Source organism: Dermacentor andersoni, chromosome 6 (assembly GCF_023375885.2).
Source record: "Dermacentor andersoni chromosome 6, qqDerAnde1_hic_scaffold, whole genome shotgun sequence".
In the NCBI taxonomy this organism is placed as follows: Eukaryota; Metazoa; Arthropoda; class Arachnida; order Ixodida; family Ixodidae; genus Dermacentor; species Dermacentor andersoni.
In genome coordinates this window covers 16,955,418-16,980,530 of record NC_092819.1, presented here as the reverse complement: position 1 = coordinate 16,980,530, position 25,113 = coordinate 16,955,418, and the positions used below count along the sequence as shown (strand labels likewise).

Here is a 25,113-nt window from a genome sequence, read left to right as displayed (position 1 = left end):
ACACAATTTTTTGCAACAACACGTGTACTTGTCTTGCTGGCACGAAAAATCTGAATTCATTTTTCCTATACCCTGCAACTGACGATGAAATTCAAAAAATTATTCTTGGACTAGATAACACAAAGTCAATAGGTGATGACGGCATGTCAATTCAACTTAAAAAAACTTATCTATACTTTTAACTCAACCCTTAACACATGTTATCAATGATACTTTTAAAACTGGTTGATTTACTTTGAAATCAAAGGTCGGCTAAATAATTCCAGTCTTTAAAAAAAGTAGCTAGATGAAACTCGTGTATTACCGACCAATCGCTCTTCTGTCAGCATTCGACAAAGTTGCCAAAACGGCATTGGAATATAGGCGCAATAAATTTTTTGTGAAACATAGTTTATACACACCTGAGCAGTATGGCTATAGGATGGGAAAATCAGCAGAACATGCCCTACTTAACATTGTTGAAAAAGAAAAATTAAGTTTAAAAGAAATATAAATGGCTTACAATAGGTATTTTCGTTGACCTCATGGAAGCGTTCAATATGCATAACCATGACATACTGCTAACCAAATTGAAACACTACAGAATATGTGGGAGTGTACTTAAGATCTTGTCTAACTACATAACTGAAATAGAGCAACATATGCATGTAAATGGTGTGTCATCATCACAACATGCTGCCTCATGAGTTACTAACAGTAGACAGTGTAAATACATTTGAAGCCACACTAACAAAATGTTTTACCTCGGGGTCGTTATTCACCTCGTTGCTGATGAGGCACATGTGTCCGAGTGTTTATGTGAGTGACCTGTGTTGTGTGTGCCGAAAGGAAAGAGCCACTGCAGCTCGCATCCTTTGGGACTGTGCCAAGAATCCGCACAAAGCTACAACGATGACAATGATCCCGCTGCGGCTCGAGGTCACAACGAGGTGCAACGAGGTGCTACCGAGTGAAAGCAGAGGGAGGCTGCCACCCTTTTGCAAAAGAGGGGCAGGCGCAGTCGACCAAAGGGAGTAGTGTGGCCACAGCCGGAGTAAAGGTGCCACACGCTGGGAAGACATCAGGGCCACGTCACGGTGACGCCTCCCTTACAGGGGAAGGCTAATCGTTCCGCAGGCATTCCTAATAAAGTTGCTTCGCTCGCTCACTCACCTCGGCTAGAAGTACATAGCTATAATTACTTTGTTTAGTGCAAAACAACGTAATTATGGATTCGTAACCAACTAGCCCGCGAACGCATCGTGCTGAAGTGCATAGCTACTACTTTAATAATGGTAATTTGTATAACTTATGTTCCTGGTTGTAATACGCGATTAATCCAGCAGCTGTGGTACATTTAATACCACCCTATTGTAATTTGTCTTTTGCTTCTTGCTTTGCATTGTGCCTTTTCCTGTGTATATGCCTTATTTGGTCTGTTCTAGACTGCAGCAGCACTGCTATCTTGTTTCGTCTGTCTTGCAACCACCCTGTAATGGCGTTCGGCCAACAGTATTGATAAATAAATAAAATAAATAAATGTAGAGTGAATAGTGGTGTTCCATCAGCATCAATTCTAGAGCCATTTCTGTTTTTAACATACATTCATGATCTACCATCCTTTATATCTGAAGAATGTAACCTTTACACAGACGATACTAACATATTTATAACAGCGAGAAACGAAAATTAGCTATACAACAAAACTACAACAGCCTTAAAAGAATAAATAAATTTAGAGTGAATAGTGGTGTTGTGCCAGGATCAATTCTAGAGCCATTCTTGTTCTTAACTTACATTCATGGTCTACCATCCGTTATATATGAAGAATGTATCCTTTACGCAGATTATACTAACATATTTATAACAGCGAGAAGCGAAAATGAGCTATACGACAAAGCTACAACAGCCTTAAAGGAATTATCATTCTAGCTTCATGCAAATTAACTTCTCGCTAACACCGCTAAAAGTAACTATGTTATGTTTGACTCTAAAAAGATTCATTTTACATCTAATAACACACCATTAGAAAGAGTCAGTAATATAAAATTTCTCGGTGTACAATTGGACGCACAGCTTTCATGGCACACACATGTTCAGAAACAACACTTAAAATTTACGGGATGGGAAAATACCTCTTACAGGTTGTTACATTTTCTCATTAAAGACATTGTTAACATTATATCATTCTTTCATACATTCACACGTTACATATGCTGTAGCAATTATGGATTAACCCACCAGACAACACTCAAACCCCTTAATGCAGCACAGAACACAGCACTACGTACTCTTCTTTCACTCAGTTTCATAGCTTATGGATTACTAAACTTACAACCCATAACAGTTTGTATCAATTATCATGTTTTACTTACAAACTTTTACGTAACGCTGTTCTATGCCCATCAATAATGTTAACATATCAAAAACCCACATATTCACTACTTTCTACCTCAGCTGTACCATTATTACCCTACATAAGGACTAACTATGGTTTATAATCATTTTCTTATATTGCCGTGAAATTGTGGAACACTTTACCATATAGCATCACACCATTCACATCATTTTACTTATACAAGCAACTTGTTTGCGTTCATCTACTTACAATAGTAACCATGATAACCCTTCACCTCCCACTGACAAGTAGAGTGGTCATTATATTTTGTGCCAATATAACCAATGATGACTATAGTCGTCATAAATAAAAATTTGTCACACAGTGAACCTATGATGATTATACTCGTCCTATTGCATCAAGTTGCGATTCCTGACACTAGATGGTGACACCTGTCCATGCTGTGCCATTTGTGTCTCGCCTTTTATTATATTGCCGCCTCTGTTGCCCCCACATAAAGCATTTGCCTCCTCGAAGCGAGGCAATGAATGCGTGCTTAAAAGGAAGTATTTTGATGACACTTCCTTAGACCACAGCTCTGTAGAGTTTTGCTCGGAAACGGAAAGTGACGTGTTCTCATCTGATGAGACTCATGACGGCTATTGTATGGATGGCCCGGAGAACCTTGCGGCTGCCCATGAGTTTACCATGTGAAGACGGTCTACTAACTGGTTTAGGAGCTGCATAAAAGTAGCCACTATTCATGTGCATGGTTCTCCAACGTTTAGGTTATTTTTTCTTCGTATTCTGTTTTTTCATAGTGCATCGAGCCCTGCAAAACGCCTTTTGGCAAGGCACCAGGGCCAGGCAGTGAAGCCTTCTTCAACCTATCCTTTTATGCGATTTGTGAAATAAAAAAAAGCTAATTGAATTGAAATAATGATGCTGTTTTATTTATTAAAAAGAACTCTACAAACAGAGTGAAAAAAAAATCCAGTAAATTTGGTGCAATATTCTTCTTTTTTCACGGTAGAGAAAGAGCTAATGAAAAAAAAATTTGCACGCATTTGCAACAAAGTTATTGCTTATGTTAAAAATGGACCCCTGTCACAACCCTTGAAAGGGTTCTTGGGTCCTGCCTGTATCAAAATAACATGTCGTTATATGTATCTGAAACAATAAATATTGATTGGTTGGTTGATTGATTGATTTATTGTTTTAGTTTGGCATCTACTTTTCTAAAGTTTAGTCATCCCTGTTATTGTGTGGCTCTAAAGATGTACAAAGCCAGGTAGTTTGAACATGTAAACTCCCATAGCAAGACATTTTCAGTAAGCGTTTGATGCATACTTCAGGTACATTTTTGATTTTGGTTAATTCAAAACAGCTCTTCCATTGGAACTGAGGTTGAATTACTAAAAAGTTTACTGGGAAGTTGTCTTTACTTGCATGAATATTGCGAGGTTTTCTGTTGCGGCCCTTAAAAAGTGCACGAACAGCAACCAGTAGTTTTCTTTATGTCTCCTCTCTGCAGAAGGTCAATAAGATAAGTTGTGGTTTCACTCAAGCACATAAAAGAGAAGGGCATACATTACAATGCAGGAAAAGTGCCAGCTGGATGCAGATACTTCGCACCAGGTGAGGGACGAGTTGGTGCGTTTCCTGGACAGGAGCCGACTTGGGGAGTTTGAGTTTCGTCTGCAACTGCTGCGGCCCTTCATGTTGGAAGCACAGCACTCGGGCTCTCTGCTGACAGGCCTGCTCTACAACCTGTGGCACTTCTACAGCCAGTACCTGCCATACACTCGTGCTCGCATTAAAACAGACAGGGCGCCCATCGAGAAGAAGCTCAAGGTTGGTTTTGGCTGAGTCTTGGGTGGGCCAATAGTTGGCTATTTCAGGTGCAGCTTAATGAAGGCAGCATGAACTCAGAAACTAAACACATGCTACAGAAATAATATATGAAATAAAGAGTGACACGCCATAACTTATTTTATGTGGGTCCTTGAGTGGTGCACTTTATTCCATGCTCATGCTGCCACCATCGAGCAAAACTAGAAAGCTATTGAATTTGGCACCAAATTCTGGCATTTGTATCATGGATAAATGTGTCGCCAAGGATCAGTTCTGGGAAGTAGCAAAGATATTGTATTGGCAAACCTAATGACCTCCTTTATTTCTACTTGTACTTAAGGGTAATAGTCAGTAAATATACTAATAATTTTGTTGTCATGTGAAAGTGAAACAATCTCGAAAGTGATTTCTTCAAGCTTAATAATACATGTACAGCCGTTTCGTAATGCTTTCATGTAACCATGCGAGTTCAAAAAAAGACTGTTGCTGGGCCACATGGGATGTCCTCGATAGCACTGTTGTCACCCTAAAGCAAAATAATGAAAACCTTTGCTCTCTAGCTGTGGAGCACTAAACACACCAGAACTTAGTTGTGGAACAGAGCTTTGTGTTGGCTCATTTTGGTTTTGACATTTGGCAGAGATTAAAATTGTACGCACATACTGTCCATTTCTTTTTAATTTTTTGCTGTAAGATTTTTTAACCTAAATTAGAATGTGTGAATAGCTCTTAAAGGGCCCCTCACCAGGCTCCATGGCAAACTTTGGTTACATGCTGGAAGTTGTTACGTGTCCTCTAGGGAGCGTTCTGCTGCACAAATTTTCCAGGTCTGCTCATTAATAGCTGAGATAGAAATATTTCTGTGCCGCTAACCCATGATTTCAGCAGGCAAGCTCCACTGCCAAGCAAGACGATCTCGCCACTCGCCCCGTCTAGCCTACGCAAACGAAATTCCTTCCCTGCTTTCTCCCATACCGGACCTCGAGGATCGTGAGACGCATACGTCACAAGCCCCGCGTTCTGTCTTTTTTTTTTTTTTCGCCGCTACGCACTTTTGCCGAGAGCATTGCGTGCGAACTGTTGTCTCATTCATGCAGCGCACGATTTTGCGTGCTGCGCACAAGGAAACATGACTAGCGGTATTATTCAGTGCTACACAAATACTGAAGCAGGACAAGCGGGATCGCAGAACATGATCACACCACTTGAACACGGTAGAAAATGGCATAGTTTCGGTACCTACGCACGTAACCGCATGACCGTGGGAACAAGCAGACGAAGCGAAAGTACATCTCTCTTGCTTTGGTGCAAAGTAAAACAAAAAACATGCAGACATTTCGTTTGTGTGTTTTATTATTTTTCTGAACTTCAATTCGTTAATTCAAGCAATAGATCGCACAGATAACAGGTGTTGTCTTTAATTCTCGAAGTCACGTGTCACCACGAGCGACATCACAGTGCAGACACGACTATGTAGGTGCAGGGGCACGACTGCCTCACCGTCCGGCTTGGAGCGCGGCAGCCGCAAGGAGAAGGAAAAACGGTGTTCGGTTTGAAATTTCATATCTTTCTGCGGCGTGTAGGAATGTAATACTTTGCAGACACGATCGTTATCGTGCAAGGTATGCTCTGCATGTGTCAGCTCAAAATGGCCAGACCTGGTGAGGGGCCCTTTGAAGTTTTTTTTTTTGTGTGTGTGTGTGAGGTTAGAATATGCAAAATTACTTTCACATCATGTAATACCCCCTAGTGGGATTTGTGGGCTTATAGAATACAGTCGAACCTCATTATAACAGCGTCACGCTTGGTGCAAATATGCCGTCATTGTATTCAATGTTTGTTATAAGCACATATACATTACACATTAATATCAGAGGGAAACATTTAGGATATCTTTTTGTTTTATCTTATAGTTCGTTATATTCATGTTCAATATATCGAGGTCAGACTGTAGTGAGTTTCTAGTGTCAATGAATGCCTTTATGTCCACATTTTTTCTGACTTTATGTCATTTCACCTGCAAGGCAAACAATCTTGTAACTTATGTTAGCCTGTATGTAGTGACGACTTCAATTTGTGCATCCGAATGGATGTAGACGTTCGAGTTTCTTGGTTGTTCAGCCTCATCAGAAAATGCATTTGCAGAGCAATGGCTTTCTAAACAAAAGGATATAATCAAGAGTTCGACAGAATACCATCTGGTCAGGTAAAAGCATTGTTAGAAAATGAAGCAGTTCACTGACCAAGGTCAAAATAAATATAATATGATGTTTCGGGATCCGTACGGAACCCTTGTTCACAATGGAATGTCGGCTAAGTACAAGGTCCTTAAATAACGTTCAGCACATAACGCAAAGTTCAGGAGTACACGTGGTTTAGAGTGTCAGATGATCTATTGATTGTGTTATTTGTTGTATGAATTATTAGCGTTTCGAGATTGAGCCTCGTTGTCAAGTTTTTCTCTCTGGTCATGATACACGCATTGTCCCAGTTTATCTCGTGACCCGTCTTCTTGGCATGCTCTGCAAAGGCATTTGTCACTGTGTGGCTTTTGGCGACATCATTCTTGTGCTCTTTGAGAGGCCTGCAGAAAATTTCTGCTTTCGCCAATATACACTGATTCGCAATCGGCGCATGGAACCTTGTATACCATGCCGGGAAAACGTGCCCTAGGGAGACGATCCTTCACATTCATCAAGTCATTTGTAAGCTTGCTTGCTGGCACATGCGCGATTTGTACACCACATTTCGTAAAAACATGAGCTAGGGCTTCGCTAACACCTTGAATATACAGGACAGCAGCACCCTTCTGACTCGATGCTGAAGCGCCCATGGCTTGTCTGTCAGTCTGCTGATTACTCATCAGGAACTTCGTTGTCCTCTGAATAAAATGCTTGAGGTACCCATTCTTCATTAGGTCCTCTTCAATGATCCAAAGCTCCTCTTGCAGGCTGCTTGCATCAGAATAGGTGCGGATGGCCCATTCAACTAATGAACGAACCAATGAGCGTTTGTGGGCTGCCGGATGAACTGACTCAAAACCAACCCAAGTGCGTTAGCTTCCGATACACACTGAATATGAGGCCGTTGGGAGCATGCTTGACCAGAGCGTCCAAGAAAGGGAGGCAACCGTCTTTTTCTTCTTGCACAGTGAACTTGATGGAAGGCTCGACGCCATTTTGGCAGTCGAGGAAACGTTGCACATTCTTCTTGTCTATGACACAGAAGCAATCGTCTACGTACCTCAAGAATACCTTGGGTCTAGGCTGAAATGACTACAAGGCCTTGGCTTCAAGTGCTTCCATCATCACGTTTGCAGTCGTGACTGAAACAGATGCTGCCATTGCCATACCGCAGAGATGATGGCATGCCCACTTGTTATTATTAGGCAGCTACATGACATCAAAATTAATCCTTGCCCCTGCTTGAACACTTTATTCCAATTTAGCTCAGAACTGGTGTGTTGGGAAGTAGCGACAGTGGTCTAGCAGAGAGGTTAGAAACTGCGTGCCATTTGGAATGACTGCTCCCAATGACCAAATTTAGTTTGTTTATTAAAGTGAAGTTTTCCAAAGCAACGGTGTAGTTTAAACACCACAACTCCCTCACCAGGCTTGTTGTTAAGGTATGATTCTTGCTTGCTTTCACTGCCTTCCACACAAATTTGCTGTGCCTTTGTTCCTGTTCCTGATTCACATTGCAGCCCATCCACAAAATATGTGGCAATTCTCCTGGGACTTGCAACACAGTTTGGGTAACATTGTGTCAAATTGTTCTCAATTGCAACTGCATGCTTCCATCTGTTGAGCTCCCTTGCAGGACTCCCTTGCAGGGCTGTTTCTACATTTGGTGATGAATGCTTGAACATTTGGTGTTTTGTTATAATATGCACTATAGTACATGCAAAACAGCTGATTAGATTGCAGTCATCCTTACACACAAATCAAACATTTAGAAGCTATTTTGCTAAAATTGAGAAAACTACAAAAATTAATAAATTGTCGTTTACCTATAGCCTAGCATCCAAACCTCTTACGGAGGTGAATGAATATAAGTACCTCGGTGTTACAGTAGCCAGTAACCTTAGTTAGAACTCGCACATCTCTCATCTTTGCGACTGAGCTTTTAAAAAGCTTTGCTACCTCAGGCATAAATTAAAACACACTCCTTCTGAAACTTGTCTTATTGCCTTATCTGTCCTAAACTCGAGTACGCAGCTATTGTACAGGATCCCTATGCTAAAACTAACGTCGATGCACTGGAAATGATACAACGTAAAGCAGTAAGGTTCATCTTCTCTAAATATCACTCAAATGATTCCCCAAGTGAGTTAATGGCTGAACACAATATTAAGTCTTTGCAACTAAGAAAAATTCACAGGCTTAAATGTCTCTTCGTACTGAGTAACAATAAACTATCTTTTTCTCCCGAGCCTTATATAACACCCCTTACTGCCCGCCGAACAAGACATCGCCACGCTGCCTCATTAACGCCTTATGATGGTAGAACGAATGTCTTTATGTATTCTTTTTTTCCTCGAATAGTAACGGAATGGAACTGCTTACCTTATAGCAAACTTGTCAGCACTGACTCAATAGCGTTTATTATTATCTAAAATTAGTGCCTGTCATTACAAAATATTGTTTCAATTTGTATCGTTGTGCAATATTTATTGATTTTTGCGTTGTAATAATTTTCAATTATGCACTCCTCTTTTTCTCTATTGCATTTCCAGTGCTTTGAAATTGTGTTTATGAAACAGTGTTTCAATTTGTATTTACCACTTTCTATGCATTATCTAGGTGCTTTACTCATCATGCATTCCTACTTTCTATTACATTTTTCCTGAGCTTTTTCTACTTCTTTGTCAAGCTATTGTGTTTTCTTTTTTGTATGTACCTTTCCCCTCCTGCCTGGGCCTTCTAAGGACTGCAGTATTCCTAAATAATAAATAAATTATAATGCTGCTACACTTACTTGTGTAGGAAGGAGCAGGCAACAGTTGTATAGGCTGAGCTTATTTTTCTCTGCTTTTTATGCTTGGAACTGGTTTTTGTGTGCTGCAAGGGGCCGATCAGGACTAGTCAGGATGTGTATGCTTGATCTTCTTTGCACTTAGAGAAGTCATGTGGACATATAGAGTAGATGCTGGAATGCTTTCTTCTTCTTCACTCTGCAGGAATTTGTAAAGATTATTCGCTGGAAGGACATCAGCTTCTGGGCCATCAAGCAAGCTGTAGAGAAGTCCCACAGGGTGCTGGTCTCGCACGTGCGAGATTTTCAGGTGATGTACCAAATGTGCTTCTATGGTCTTTGTTTTTTGTCAGCACACAATTCTTCCATAGTGTAGATGTTCAAAATGTGAGTTCACTCAAACATGCAGCAATTTGTTACTACAGTCATTCCTGGATATATCAAACTTGAATATATGGTATTATTGTCATATCAAACAGCAGTAAAATTCCCGCAAAAATCCCATGCAAAAGTATAGCGATGTACTATGCATATATCGAACTTTGATTCACTGCCACATTCGATATATCGAATGCTGCGCCATGTCGTGAGTGGGAATGGACTCGGATGTTCTGCAAGCTGAAAGTCACTTTTGAAACTAATAGTCTAGGTGTATCATCAATCACTGACGTAGGGGTCAGACAAGGAAGGCCAAGAACGAAGGGACGTACCAGTCATGAGGCGTCGGCAGAGTGCTGAGTGGCATGCAAGAAATGACGCACTCATTTTTTAGGGCGGATGAAAAGAGAAGGCGACTGCTTCTAACAGAATGTCAGTTCTGAAACACAGCACAGTCTGCTTGACTCGTTGCCCACATATGACAATGAGGTGCATTTAAATGCCGTATTGTTGGTATTGTAACAGACACACAGCTGGGCACGTTCATGCAATTCACAGTACAAGTGGGCTCATGGCAGCAGCGCATGTATTCATGCAGGCTAGTTTTCCTCATCGGTATGTCCATTTCTGCTTTATCTTGAATAAAAATGTGCAGCAAGCGCTTCAACACGTCCAAGCCACACTATGGTCTCTCGTCTGGGTAACACATGTTAAGGATTAGCATTGCGATCAGTATAACAAGCACCATTCCGCAGCACGAGTGACTTGCAACATTCGTGAGCAAGAAATAAGGAAACTTTTGTGCATTTCACACTGCCTTAGAGGAGCAAATCGGTAAGTTCTTGTTTTTCGTGATCTCTAAAAACTGCCCAAGACGTGCGAACATTTCAGACGAGCTTCAGATAGACGTATATTATATTTCTAATTATTGACATATCGAACTATTTCATGATTCTTTTGGAGTTGGATATATCCCAGATCGACTATACATAAGAACATAAGTGCCCAGGCACATTTTTTTTCTGCATAAAAGCAGTTCATTGTAAGATTATGCTGGTAGTTTTATCGCATAAAGTGAGTGAGTGGTCAGCATAAATTTAAGTTGTAAGTGAAGTCATTTCTGCTTAACAAAAATCATAAGAGTAGCACCAATTTCGAGATATGTGATCTTAAAATGTGCTATGAAATACATTGGCGTTCCAGTTGAAAGTTTCCCAAAAGCAGGCCTCCAGCAGTGTGCGACGATCTTAATTGAAATGTTAAGTCAAGAGTCTGATAAAAGTTTCTCTGGTCAGTATTAATCGTAGTCAAAGGTTAAAAAGAAAAAGGATGCTAATCATAACAAAAATACAAACGTTTCAGGCTCCGATACAGGAGCCTTCTTCAGAATGAAGTAAAATAAACAACTCTTATATCACCTTGTTGAATAGACATTTGTTTTCTTTCTTTTTTGGCTGCAGCGAGTGCTTGACCAAGATGCCAGCTGTGCATTTGGCAGTTTGACTAAGGAGGCAGAGCCTGAAGAGCCAAGTTCCCTTTGCCTGAGCTTCAGACCTGGCCAGTTTCTGGGTTCTGTGCCAGAACGTGGGGTTAGGCCTATATTGATCTTCACTTGTGTTGCTGCTTACTTATTTCAGTGTATTTCTTCCTCTCTTGTTTTTCCTTCCTTCTCGAACGTTTTCAGTATTTCAAAGCAAGAGTAAATGGATTAGTAGACTCCTTCTCGTCTCTTGCTGACAGCTTTTTTTCTCAGTAGTGTTGCTGACAACTTGTCCCTGTGAAGTGAGAAGTACATTTGTGTTGCCTAGCTGCCTGTCCTATAAAAAAAAATACTGGATTATTAAAGGGAAATGAGACATCCACCCAATTTCTATGAACAGGTGGATGTCTCATTTTCCCTTTAATAATCACTTCTCTCCACCTTGCGGGTTTCCGCAGAACTATTACGTCAAACTCTTGCTTTTGCTTCGAGTTGTTCACAGATTCGACCTCGCCCTGGCGTCTGCTAGCCGCCTGGTTAGCTCAGATGGTAGAGCGGCTGCCCCGGAAAGGCGGTGGTCCCGGGTTCGAGTCCTGGACCAGGACGAATTTTTCTTCAACTACGAAGCTTTTTCTTTCGAGGAACCAGTGTGGGTTTCCGGGTTTCCTTTGTAGCAATTGCTACGAACGGGTGGATGTCTCATTTTCCCTTTAATAATGCAAAATGCTGCATGATAAGATGGAAGAAAAAGATCACAGTAAATGGCACTCAGAAATGAAACGAAAACACCACTGCAATGTACGCATTGCAACACTGTATTCAGGTCTCCACACCTCCCCTCCTTTGTAAATAATGTCAGGTTTATATCGGGGTTTAATTGCAGGTCTGTGCTTGCCTTCAGCAGGGGCAAGTTTTTTCTTTACACTGTATATTTTTTTAATGTGATGTAAGGAATAATTGCATTGAACTTATTTTTAGGTTTCTCATTTGTTGGCATTTCTGTTCATATCTTTCCCTCACAAGCAACTTTCTCTTAAACTGTTTTCTTGCTAGGTTGGGCAGCATCGTTATGCATTCAGGATGCGGCAGCTTCTGAACCATGTGATGCGCAACATGGAGCCGGTTGAGCTGACACAAGAACTGGATGACCTGGCCGCTGAAGTAGCTGCCACTGTGCAAGCCTTTGAACAAGAGGATGCTGTCTTGGTGTGTCGGCATTTCCCGTTGCTCTTTTTGCACTGACTTAGTCTAGCCATACCTGTAATTATTGCAGTCTTGTAACTAAATTTCAGATTTAGTTAACAAAAATTAGCTCTCCTGGACGCAGCCATAGAAATTTCTACGGTTATTATCTCATCTCAGCAGTGCAAAATTTCTGTAGCATTAGATTCAACTAACCATGTTTCTCATAAGCCAAGCAATATCGAGCTTTGCTATGCTTTGTATCAATTACAGTTGACTTCCGTTATTTACATTCTGACGGGACTGAAGTAACTGGACAAATTATCTTGCAGATCAAATTAAACAAAAGGCAGAAAAACATGCCGAACATGCCGAACACTTCATAATTTTACTCGGGAGTGTTCGCTTTTACCATTAGCTTCACCACAATACAATTATGCGGAGAAGCATGCCAAGTGGGGAAAGGTGCCACTGTTACAGGGCATAGCACGTGTTCCTTAATTTACACATGCACATGCGCCATCTCCAGTCACAGTATGAGCACCAAGACGCCTAATAATTCTACCGGCAGGCTGACCACTATCTCAGGAAAAGTCTATAGGTGGTGTACGCATCACATGTTAGTTGACAGTTCCTTCAATATTACAAAAATTAATCGGAGATGCATCATAAAATGGAAGGAAAGAGAAATGCAAGGACAGCTCTGCATTGGTGCCATGGCATGGTCGCAGTGTTGAACTGGTCAGGAAGTGATATGCATGCATTATATATTCATTGAGTACTGTCCAACTTGTAACTGTGTTACAAAGTTCTACATTTTGAAAGCCATTCTTTTGGCACACTGGAGTGTTGCTGCTACTGCTCAGACAAGCATAATTCATGCTTGTCTGTAATGCCCACCTGCTATGATCCCCTTGTGATTGGCGGTATATTCAAATAACAACACAAGTCAGCAGTTAAAAAAAAATAACACTGTACCAAAACTGAAATGCATGGAATAAGCAAAGTTTGTTCTACTGATTTTCATTCTCTGGGCCTGAGGCATGGATAGACAAGAATAGACTCCAAAGCACCCATTGGTATCAGTTTCTCTCAGCATTGAAATGAAACAGCAGGTGCCAGAAACAATGGGAAATTAAATATCAAGCATTGTTTGGCAACCACCTAATTCAAAGGCTCCATATCATGTGTACCCCTCCAGCAGTGCATTAAAACTGCTCTGCCTCCTGTGTGTTTTAGCTTATGTTTTGTGTTTGTTTTGAGGTAGTGTTACGACTCGGGTTTCAAGCAGCTAAATTTGTTCTAACATTGTGTAAATGCTTAGACAAATGCGTGGGTTTGTTTGTGAATGCAGGCGAAGATGGGCAGTGGCCAGTCTGAAGCAGAATCTGAGCGCGAGAAGTGCAAGAAGCAGGTGCACCTGATCCAGCAACGCAAACGCAAGGCCCTGGCTGATCTGCTTAAAACGTTGGCTAACATGGGTGAGTGCAAGAAGACAAACAACAGGGTCTGCAGCTGCTCTCTGTAGAACTGAAACTTGTGTGAGTTGATATAGATTCAGTGTATGAAGCACCATTGTCTCTCCTCTTCTCTTGTGTTTTGCTTGGCAACTAAAACACAACAATGCATTCTGTACTTTGCTAACTCTCTCTTTATCACAGGTATGCTCCAATATTTGTAACTTTGAAATAACAGATGAAGTCCTCAAACAACAGGTCCTCAAGTGAAATACGTTAGACTCCACTTAAACGTAACTTGAAGGGGCGGAAGTAGTTCCGTTTATGCGAAGGACGCAAAAATAAAAAAAAAAATGTTATTTCAAAAGCTTCAAGGGATCTAATTTCTGAGTAAGGCATGCTGCTGGGCTAGTCAGTTCACAGATTCAGCAGAATTTTAAACTGCGCTTTATGTGTGTGTCTATGTTTCTGTTCATGTCCTGTCCTCTTCGCACAGTTTGAAATTTTGCTGGATTTAATTTCACTGTGGTGAAAAAGAAATACTGTGCTGTAGTCTGCTTGGAATAGCACAGCTTCTATTGCGCAAGGGATTTGTTCATGCGGTCACACATTTTGACTGTCACAATCATGGTGCACCAAGGGACATGAAAAATAAGCGAAGTAAATACCGCAGAGGAGCCGCTAATGCGAAAGCAGTGCAACTGGCTAATAGATTGGATATGCTTGACTAGTTGACATCGCCATTTAACATGTTTGTTGACCTACTCCTGTTTCATATGAGGTTTGACAGCCAATGAGATAAGTACCCTTTCTATTCCAGTTCCCAAAGAAGCATTTCCTTTAAATGAAGTTTGTTAACGTTGTTCCTTTGAGTGGCGAACCAATGTTGGTATGCTCGTCCTGCTTATCTATCATTTCTGTTTGCACGAGTTTCGTTTATCTTGAGTTCATTGTAGCTGCTATTTGATGCTCCCGATGTTTCTTCAAATGGTTTTCAGCAATTCGTGTCAGTGACACACATTCGAAAACCAGAAATTAAACTTCTGGGTTAATTTATCTGTCATAAGGCTCATGCAGGCACTCTAGTATGCTGCCCCGCATATGATGATTCTTGCGCTCTTGCTATACAGTATGATGCAATATGTAGTACATTCTTGCTTAAGCAAGCCAAAAAGCTCCATTTAGCTGCTGTAATTTTACTGAAGTGTCAAATTAAAACTATTTCTGTAATGGACATCGATACTTATCAAGCTCCTCATGCAATTAGTGTTATCAGCAGTGGTCATACAGGCTAAATTTTTCTAGGGTTGTGGAGTGGTCCCACACCATCGATCTTGGTTTCTGTATTTACATTGGTCATTTTGAAGAAAAGCTAAGCTTCCTTTGCACTCATTGCTATACAGTCGAACCTGTTTATAACAAGTCATTATCATTGTGAAAAATTGTTGTTTTATTAAAAGTTCGTTATATGTGAACTCACCCTTCAAAACGTGCAAAAATGAAAAACGCTGAAGCTGTCATCAGCAGTTATGGTTCAATACATCTTTGGCCCGAAAATCGGATTTTCAATCATTTTACATGTAGCTGATGCACAAGGCTATTTACAATATATTTACATGTAAGCCAACGGTGACCAAGGTGTCGACCATATACAGTCGACTCTCGTTACAACGGACCCTGATAATCCAACAGAATATGCTTGTTTTATCCGAAGTTCGTAATATCCGGAACACCTTATTTCCGAAACTTTTGTCGCGATGTCAAACAACTTTATTGCAAAGAGTGAGTGATGAACGTCCAATGTAACAAACAAACAAAAAAGTCGCAGTTGGCTGGAAGTGGAAACTACTGCGGCATGCTGGCGCTTTGCAAAGATCTTGCCATTATGGCTGCAGCATCAGTTCCATGTGCACCAAGAGCTGTGAAGTTATGTTTTATACGTCTCTTCTGGTAAAAAAGTCAAAAGTTAGAAAGGTAAATGTCATTGCGAACTGTTATCAGTAATGACGTAAATGAAGCATCAATGCACTGTGATCTCCCAATAATTGTATAGTAACCGCCAACTCTTTGTGCCATTGCGCGTGGCAGCGGTGCATCAAAGTGCTTGAGAGGGCGCATGAGAGTGCCACCGCCATGGCCTCCGAGATAGCACTGGCGCACGCGCCAATCTTGGAGGTGAACTGCTGCCATACGCTGTACCACCTTGCCTTGAAGCACACTGGAGCCTTGGAAGCATAGTTACCCTAGCATAGCTGAAAGCAAGGGCCTTTCCTCATGACTTCTGAAAACAGCACACAGCACTGGCTTATCTCAGCAGTCGAATCTTCGTTGCGGTTGGACTGGAGCAACGTTTATAGGGGACTGGAGCGATGGGGGGGGGGGGGGTGGGGGGAGGCTGCTGCTGCTGCTGCCGTGTGCCCAGTTCACTTGCGCTTTCGTGTTTTGGAACTTCGCGTGTGCCCTCCTTTTACCGCAACCATGTTTGAAGTGTTCTTTGTAGCAGTGTGGTTCTTTTGAAAATGGTTGGCGTATCTGGACACAACTTCAATAGGCAGGGCCAGAAAATTGAAACTCTCATGGCTATCATAATAAATGAAAGAGGAAAATGAAGAAGAAGTGAAGTAAATGTAGATGTGATATTATTAATTGCAAAGAAACCGCATATGTCAACCTCTTTCAGTCTCTTGCATCTTGAATGTACATTTTACCACAGCCTTTAACCTCTGCACACTGCCACATGTGCAGGCCTGTCGTACCGCAAGGGCCAGCTTTTTGGTCCAACAGCTCATAGCATGCTTGAGGCACCAGCACTTGAGCTGCCAGCCGCAGTTAAACGGCGCTTGTCTTCAGCTGTGGATGACTTCATAAGCCAGAACTGGGCCGGGTGTCATCGCTACTACTATCGCTGCATTGCAAGTGTTGCTGCCTTGGCTGGCAGCTGCCCTAGCAAGGTATCTGTGCTTTTGCTGTTTGTTATTCATTTGTCTGTCGGAACTCGTTCTTGACTGTAAATGGCAGTTACGAGAGGAGACAATACTGAAACTTGTGCTGTTTCATGCGTTATAAATGCAATAGATAATGTGTTCCAGCATGCTCTGCAACATAACCCATAATTTTGATCATTACAGCATTTACCATTGAGAAAGCAGGTGCTTTAGTATCCAATGTCTCCATATTATTGCAGCTAATAAGCAGCAAAAATATTTGCTCCAGAAGAGTGCCTTAGCTCCAAGATTGCACTAGGGCTGATCGCCAATGGCTGAATCAATTGAAAATGTGTTTATTTTACAATACACTAGACTTTCATTAATACAACTCTGGGTAATTCAATTTTTCAGTTAATTCGATCCCAACCGGAGGATCCCACTGGCTTTCACTATTTAGATCCTGAAATTCACCTCCGCTGAGTAATTCAAACTTGACTGGTTGCCACACACGCGCCTGACCCCTATGGTGACCCTATGGTGACCCTAATAGTGATCCCTTTAGTGGCAGCGTGTGTCTCGGCAGAGTGAATGCGTTGAACACACGCCATCTCCCACTGAAAACGCCTTTTCGGCCCACCCTTAAAATATCCTCAACAATAACAGTAGCTGACAGTGTCTGATTACAATATTTACCCGATTTTAACACATGCCTTTTTTTTTTTTTCAAAAGAAAAAGTCTGTTTGCCTGGCGCAGTCCGATACAAAACCAAAACCACCTTGGCGGTGTTGGTATGGTTTGCCGCATAACATGTATGTATTGCGGCGAAGCTCACTTTGAAATTGGGAACATGCATTTGATTTAGGGGCATGTAAAAATACATCAAATACTGCCAAATGAATTGGCGGTGTGTGCAGGCATTTTTTCTGCATCATATTTAATTCGACCCGCCGTATAATTTTGTCGGTACCGTCAGGGTCAGAGTAACGAAGGCCATCTGTACATGAATAGATTATTGTCATGGTGCTTGGTCATTACAGTTTGTAATTGAGGCATCTTGACTCCTCTGGGTACTGTACAGGTCAGTATAGAATTCTTCCGCTGCTTTTACTATATCTTCGAGATTGCTGATGATATTACCCTGCTTATCTTTCAGTGCATACGTCTTGGTTTTTCCTATGCCAAGCTTTTTTCTCACCGATTTGAGGCTGCGTCCATTTTTTATGGCTTCTTCAGTCTTTTTCACATTATAGTTTCGAGTATCACTTATTTTCACCTTGTTGATCAGTTTTGACAGTTGTGCGAATTCCATCTTATCTCTTGAGTTGAACACTTTCATTTTTTGTCGTTTCTTTATTAGGTCCTTTGTTACTTGGGAGAGCTTGCCTATTGCTTGCCTTGGTGCCTTGCCTCCGACTTCAATTGCTGCCTCTGCAGCCAGCCTAGTTACGGTTTCATTTATTAGCTCTATGTCATCATCATCATCATCTCTCTGTTGTAAGGCTGCATGTTTGTTTGCAATTACCAGCCTGAATTTGTCTGCCTTTACCCTTACTGCCTCTAGGTTGACCTGTTTCTTCTTGACCAATCTTGCTCTTTCTCTCTTCAAATTGAGGCAAGTCCTAGCCCTAACTAACCTATGATAACTGCACTTTACCCTACCTATCACTTCTACATCCTGCACTATGCTGGGACCAGCAGAAAGTATGGAGTCAATTTCATTTCTTGTTTCACCATTAGGGCTTTTCCAGGTCCACTTTCTGTTGCTACGCTTCCTGAAAAAGGTGTTCATTATTCAACGTTTATTGCTTTCTGCAAATTCTACCAGCATCTCTCCTCTAGCATTCCTAGAATCGACGCCGTAGTTGCCACTTGCTTTTTCACCAGCCTGCTTTTCCCCCACTTTTGCATTGAAGTCGCCCATTACTACAGTATACTTAGTTTGCACTTTCCTCATCACTAATTCAACATCATAAAACTGATCTACTTCCTCATCGTGGTGACTGGATGTTGGAGCGTAGGCTTGTACTACCTTTAATCTATACCTCTTATTAAGTTTGATTACGACTACAGCTACCCTCTCATTAATGCTGTAGAATTCGTCGATGCTGCCCGCTATGCTTATGGATTAGGAAACCTACCTCGTACTGCTTCTTATCTAGGAGAACTCTATAGCAGAGGACATGTCCATTATTCAGCAATGTATAAGCCTCACCAGTTCTTCTAATCTCACTAAGGCCGATGATATCCCAAACAATGTCTGATAGTTCCTCAAAGAGTCCTGCTAAGCTAGCCTCACTCGGGAGGGTTCGGGTGTTAAACGTTAGAAAGGTCAGGTTCCAGTGGCGGCCTGTCCGGACCCAGAGATTCTTAGCACGCTCTGCTGCGTTACATGTCTGACCGCTGCCTTGGTCATGTGCTCCACAGCTGCTGGGAGCTGAGGGCCATTTGGTAATTGAGTGAGCCATTTTGGGAGGAGGTGGCCGAATACTGCACAGGGAGGCCAATTCCTGTTCTGGTGAGGGAATGTCTTGTGTAAGCTTAGTGGGCTTCCTAATTTGGTTGTACCTGGATTAGTATAGCCCCACTCGCTCTCGGCATCTTTTGCCAGTGACAGGCATCACTCCAAGCCTGCAGATGTTGTGCACTGGAGGAGGTGAATTTCAAGCTCACCATCGAGAGGGGAGAGCTCTTATAGCGGGATTCGAACTTGCGACTATCGTAACCGAGCATTCGACATAGCTCAGTCAGCTAATCCCACAGGCGGCGAGGCTACCTTATCGCCAACAAGTACAGCCCTGAGGGCCCTACATGCCTAAAAACTTCTTTGATTTATCAGCGATAGAAGTGTTTTCCTGATCACGATGGGTAACTCAATATAGAACAATTTCTAAACGGTTCTGGCCTCATAGTTCCGGAATCACATGTGCGTGGATGGCCATGAACTCGACTAGGTAAACCCTACAGGCATACCGATGACCACACATACGCAGGCGGTCATGAATTCGACTAGGCAAAAAATATACAGCCGACTCAAAAGTAATAATATTGTTACGCCCACAAAAGGCGTTACTTTGAAGCCGGGTAGAGTTAGAAGCGATGGCCTTGGTCAACTGAGCGCCTGTCGAGATTCAGCCAGCCAGCCACACGTCGTCGTCCTCGTTCACTACCCTCCGGTGCCCCCGCATACTCTTTTTTGAGGCGTGAACCCACTATGCACCTAAGCGCGTCACATTCGTGAACCCACTATGCACCTAAGAGCGTCACATTTCCCTCCGCGCAGACGAAGCCCGCCGGGCAAGTCAAACAGGCTGTCGAGAAATAAAGGGCTTTAAACGGGCGACATGCGAAAGTTCAGTCTTTGCTGACCGTCGGCCATTTGATGTGAGACGTGCTATGCGGTAGGTTAATTCGCTGATGCGCTCCGTAATAACATAGGGTCCAACATAGTGGGCCAGCAGTTTTTCACATAGTCCACGCTTCCTGGTTGGTTTCCAGAGCAACACTAAATCACCGGGGTCATATATCACGTGTCGGCGTCGGCGGTCGCAGCGTGCCTTCGAGCGGTCTTGTGAAACAAGAGTGCGTAACGAAGCAAGTCGTCGGGCTTCTTCAGCAAGACAGACTGTCTCTGATATACAAAGATTATCGTGGCTGGAAAACGGGAAGATAGTGTCTAGTGTATAACGAGGCGGACGAGCGTAGAGAAGAAAGAAGGGACTGTAGCCCGTAACTTCATGCTTTGAGGTGTTAAATGCGTACGTAATGAAAGGTAGCACGCTGTCCCAGTTCTTATGATCTGACTCGACATACATGGACAGCATGTTAGTAAGAGTTCTGTTCGTGCGTTCCGTAAGGCCATTTGTTTGGGGATGATACGGGGTGGAATGTCGAAACCTTGAAGCACATAGACGAAGCATCTCTTCGACCACGTCTGCAGTGAACTGCCGCCCACGATCGCTGATGATGACTCTGGGAGGTCCATGTCGGAGAATGACAAAACGCAGCAGAAAAATACATACTTCGGTTGCAGTAGCCGATGGTATTGCAGCTGTCTCACAGTAGCGTGTCAAGTGATCGGCACACACGATAATCCAGCGATTCCCATCGGATGAACGCGGGAAAGGACCGAGGAGGTCGATGCCAACTTGCTCAAAGGGAGAGCTGGGGGGTGGCACTGGATGGAGTTGACCAGGAGGAGCACTCGTCGGACGCTTATAACGTTGACACTCGCTGCAGCTGGACACATACTGGGCGGTCGTCTGGCGCATTTTAGGCCAGTAGAACCTTTCTTGGAGGCGGTAGAGAGTTCGCGCAGAACCCAAATGTCCAGATGTTGGATCGTCATGCATAGCGCGCAAGACGGAGACACGGAGACTCTCCGGGACCACCAGAAGATATCGTGGGCCTGTAGTAGAATAGTTCTTTTTGTAAAGAACCCCATCACGAACACAGAAACGAGTGGATGGTGCTGATTGCCTTGCAGTAATGAGCAGTGGTTCTAAAGTTCTGTCTTTTTGTTGCTCGACCTTGAAGGTATTTATATCAGGAAATCCCGGCTCCAGTGATGCGATATAGCAGTCGAAGTTGTCCGCGTCGCAGTCCGTCGTTGGAAGCGGCATGCGCGAGAGGCAGTCAGCGTCGGCGTGTCGGCGGCCGCTTTTATAAGAAACCGTAAAGTTATATTCTTGTAAACGGAGTGTCCAACGCGCAAGCCGGCCCGACGGATCACGGAGATTAACCAGCCAGCAGAGAGAATGATGGTCTGTCACCACAGTGAAGGGGCGCCCGTACAGGTACGACCGGAAGCGCTGTACTGCGAAAATAACTGCAAGACATTCTTGCTCTGTAACGGTGTAGTTACGCTCGGACTTACTTAAAGAACGACTCGCATAGGCGACGACATGTTCTTTGGTGTCGACGCGTTGAATAAGGACGGCGCCGATGCCAATACCGCTAGCGTCCGTATGAACTTCTGTGGGAGCCGCATGGTCGAAGTGTCGGAGAATGGGATGAGACGTCAGACGAGACTTTAGCTCACGAAAACTAGCTTCACATTCAGGAGTCCATTCAAAGGGAACGCCCTTCTGGAGGAGGCATGTCAGCGGATACGCGATGTTGGCAAATCCACGAATAAACCGGCGGAAGTACGAGCAAAGCCCTAGGAAACTGCGTAGCTCTTTTACATGGCGAGGTTGCTTGAAGGCTTCCACCGTAGCAGTCTTCGCTGGATCAGGTCGTATACCGTCCTTATCCACTAGGTGTCCCAGAACGAGTGTTTGGCGCTCTCCAAAATGACACTTCTTCGAGTTGAGCACCAAACCCGCTTTGTCCAAGCAGTCTAGCACAAGATCGAGACGTGCGTTGTGCTCACTGAACGTGCGCCCGAAAATCACTACATCATCTAGATAGCACATGCATACTTCCCACTTCAAACCACGCAGGATGTTGTCCATGAAGCGCTCGAAAGTTGCAGGCGCATTACAGAGCCCGAACGGCATCACATTAAATTCAAAAAGTCCATCTGGTGTTACAAATGCCGTTTTCTCCCTGTCTGCCTCGTGCATAGGAATCTGCCAGTACCCCGACCTCAAGTCAACAGACGAAAAGTAAGACGCTGATGAGAGGCAGTCGATAGCATCATCAATACGCGGAAGAGGATATACGTCCTTTTTAGTGATGGTGTTGAGGCGGCGGTAGTCAACACAAAATCGCCATGTACCATCTTTCTTTCTAACCAGGATCACTGGCGCTGCCCACGGACTACAGGATTCTTGGATTACATTCTTATTTAGCATTTCGTGGACTTGGTCATTGATCACCTTGCGTTCCGATGGTGAGACTCTGTATGGTTTCTGCCGCAGCGGTTGGGCAGATCCCGTATCGATGCGATGGTGTATACGAGAAGGAGGAAACAATGGTGGTCCCTCTTGCTGGGAGAAGTCAAACAGTCGGGCATGTTTAAGCAGAATATTCGCCACTTCGTGACGCTGCTTAGTGCTGAGCGACTTGTTTACCATAGTCAGAAATGAGGAGTGCGCCGCAGGGCAGACATTAGCGAAATGGCGCTCATCCGCAGAATCAAGGGCCTCTGTAAGGATGGCGAGCGATAGCACGTGATCTTCATGGTAGGCGGCAAGTTTCAGACCCTGTGGTAGTATTGCAGGTTCACTCGAACAGTTTACGGCCCATAATTTGGTGCATCCCTGAACAACTGACAGCGTGCAATACGGTATCAGTACATTCCTCTTGATGCAACTCAGGTGAACGGGCTCCACGGTAGCGTCAAACGTTCCGTCGGTGGTGGGGAAACAGGCGACTGAAACACACGTTGCGGATAACGGAGGCACAACTGTATCCCGGGATACACAAAGCACACTTTCACGATACGGTGGGGCTTCCATAAAGGCCGCAGCAAAGCTCGTACCTACACTGATTTCACCCGTTTTGCAGTCGACGGTGGCACCACACAGTTTCAAAAAATCAAGACCCAGGATTACGTCATGCGTAGAATGAGGTAGAACAGCGAACTCCGCGTTAAATATTTGACCACCCAAGGTAACGTCTACATTACACACGCCCACAGGATACAACAACTCCCCACTCACTCCGCGAAACGTATCGGCACGGTCCCAGCGAAACATCACCTTTCGTCCTAGGAGGCTTTTAAACGCAAGACTCATCACTGAAACGGTTGCTCCCGTGTCCACTAAGGCCATGGATGAAACCCCGTCAATTAATACAAACACCTTATTCTTAAACATACAAATGGTTGGAGGTATCTCTGTCGATATCGAAGATTGTCCAGCGACCTCACCTCCAACGGCCGCGCTGGCTAGTTTTCCGGAGGTGGCGACGGGTATCGACGCCGCGGAGAGGGCGACCGGCTTACACGAGGAGCGGGTGGTGGTGTCAAGCTGCGATCGGATACTGGAGAACGGTTCCGTAGCGTCTCCGGGTGCTGGTGAGGCAAGTTCCCTAAATATGTGTGCGAGGGCGAATATGTTTCGCCCAGAGGAGCGCGGTACCGCCTAGACATCGTCGATCGGTCGAACCTCGGTGGTTGGCGGCGATTGCAGTACCTGGCAATGTGACCCAAGTCGCCACAGCTATAGCACACAGGTAAACGACGATCGATGAACTGCCCTTCGAAGCGCTCAGCCGTGGGGGGTCGTGTAGCAGAGCGGAGCGGCTGAGCCTGCTGCACAGGAGGAACGGTCGGTCTGCGTGCAAACCTGCTGGGGCGAGGGTGTTCTGCTGGTCGGTGTTCGGGCGTAAATGTGTCCTCACGTGGCCATGGAGCACCTCTGTGGTTGACGTCTGTGACACATACCGCCGGTTGCCAGGAAGCGCAGGGTGCGGCAGGCGCCATGTGTTGCGGGTAATAAGCGTCAGGTTGTCGTATGACGTCGCGCGCAAGTTCCTGGTGCCGCAGCAGTTCTTCACGCACGATCTGCCGTATAGTAGACGAAAGATCGGCAGACGGGCTCTCATCGACGCTGGCAATGGTTGTCACATTCGCCAGGCGTCCAAACTTTGGCACAATGCGACGTGTTTTCAACGTCTCAAACGTACGGCAATGACGCACGACATCTGATACGGAATCAACGTGTTCCCGACTTATGAGGAAATTGTATACATCTTCTGCAATTCCTTTGAGGAGATGTCCGACTCTGTCTTCCTCGGACATCTGCGGATTTACGATTTTGCACAGCTTGAGGATTTCCTCTATGTAAATAGTGCATGTTTCTCCAGGAGCTTGAGCTCTTTGGGCAAGTGTCCTCTTGGCGCGTTTCTGTTTGGCGTGGGTGTCGCCAAAACACTTCTTAATTTCCTCGACAAAGTGCTCCCACGTTGTTAGGGAGTCTTCGTGGTTTTCATACCACATCAGCGCTGTCTCACTCAGAAAGAGTGCAACATATTCAAGCTGAGTGACAGAATCCCAACGGTTGTAGCGGCTCACCCTTGCGTAGTGCATCAGCCACTCGTCGACGTCTTCGCCCACTTTTCCCGCGAACGAGCGTGGTTCCATGTAGTGCCGCAAAGGTCCAACTGGCGCTGACCTTTGAGAAGGTGAAACTACTGCTGGCATTTGTCCACCTCCGTCCTGAGCCATAGGGAAGGTCGTTGGCAAGAGACCGGCAAGATGACGGCTCCGGCGAAGTTCTAGGTGTTGCGACTCCGTGGTACGTTCTGTCGTACCCAGCACCTCCACCACTCTGTTACGCCCACAAAAGGCGTTACTTTGAAGCCGGGTAGAGTTAGAAGCGATGGCCTTGGTCAACTGAGCGCCTGTCGAGATTCAGCCAGCCAGCCACACGTCGTCGTCCTCGTTCACTACCCTCCGGTGCCCCCGCATACTCTTTTTTGAGGCGTGAACCCACTATGCACCTAAGCGCGTCACATTCGTGAACCCACTATGCACCTAAGAGCGTCACAATATTGTGCATGATGCGCTCACTTCGAGTCACTCAAAGTCAATTTCGTATATCTCAAATGCATTAAATTTCTCGCGCAATAGGGGCTTTGCTGATCGCAGCAGGTGA

The 25,113-nt window shown here is 44.0% G+C and overlaps 1 protein-coding gene across 1 annotated transcript in view; it reads left to right on the top strand.

Moving 5' to 3' along the window:
- Positions 1–25,113, top strand: part of LOC126521268 (midasin) — a 386,114-nt gene that overhangs the window by 296,233 nt on the left and 64,768 nt on the right. Inside the window, exons 57-62 of the mRNA XM_050169921.3 lie at positions 3,920–4,171; positions 9,351–9,455; positions 10,984–11,112; positions 12,057–12,209; positions 13,540–13,666; positions 16,388–16,593. Of these exons, the coding sequence (XP_050025878.1) occupies positions 3,920–4,171; positions 9,351–9,455; positions 10,984–11,112; positions 12,057–12,209; positions 13,540–13,666; positions 16,388–16,593 (972 nt within the window). The remainder of the gene's footprint in view (positions 1–3,919; positions 4,172–9,350; positions 9,456–10,983; positions 11,113–12,056; positions 12,210–13,539; positions 13,667–16,387; positions 16,594–25,113) is intronic.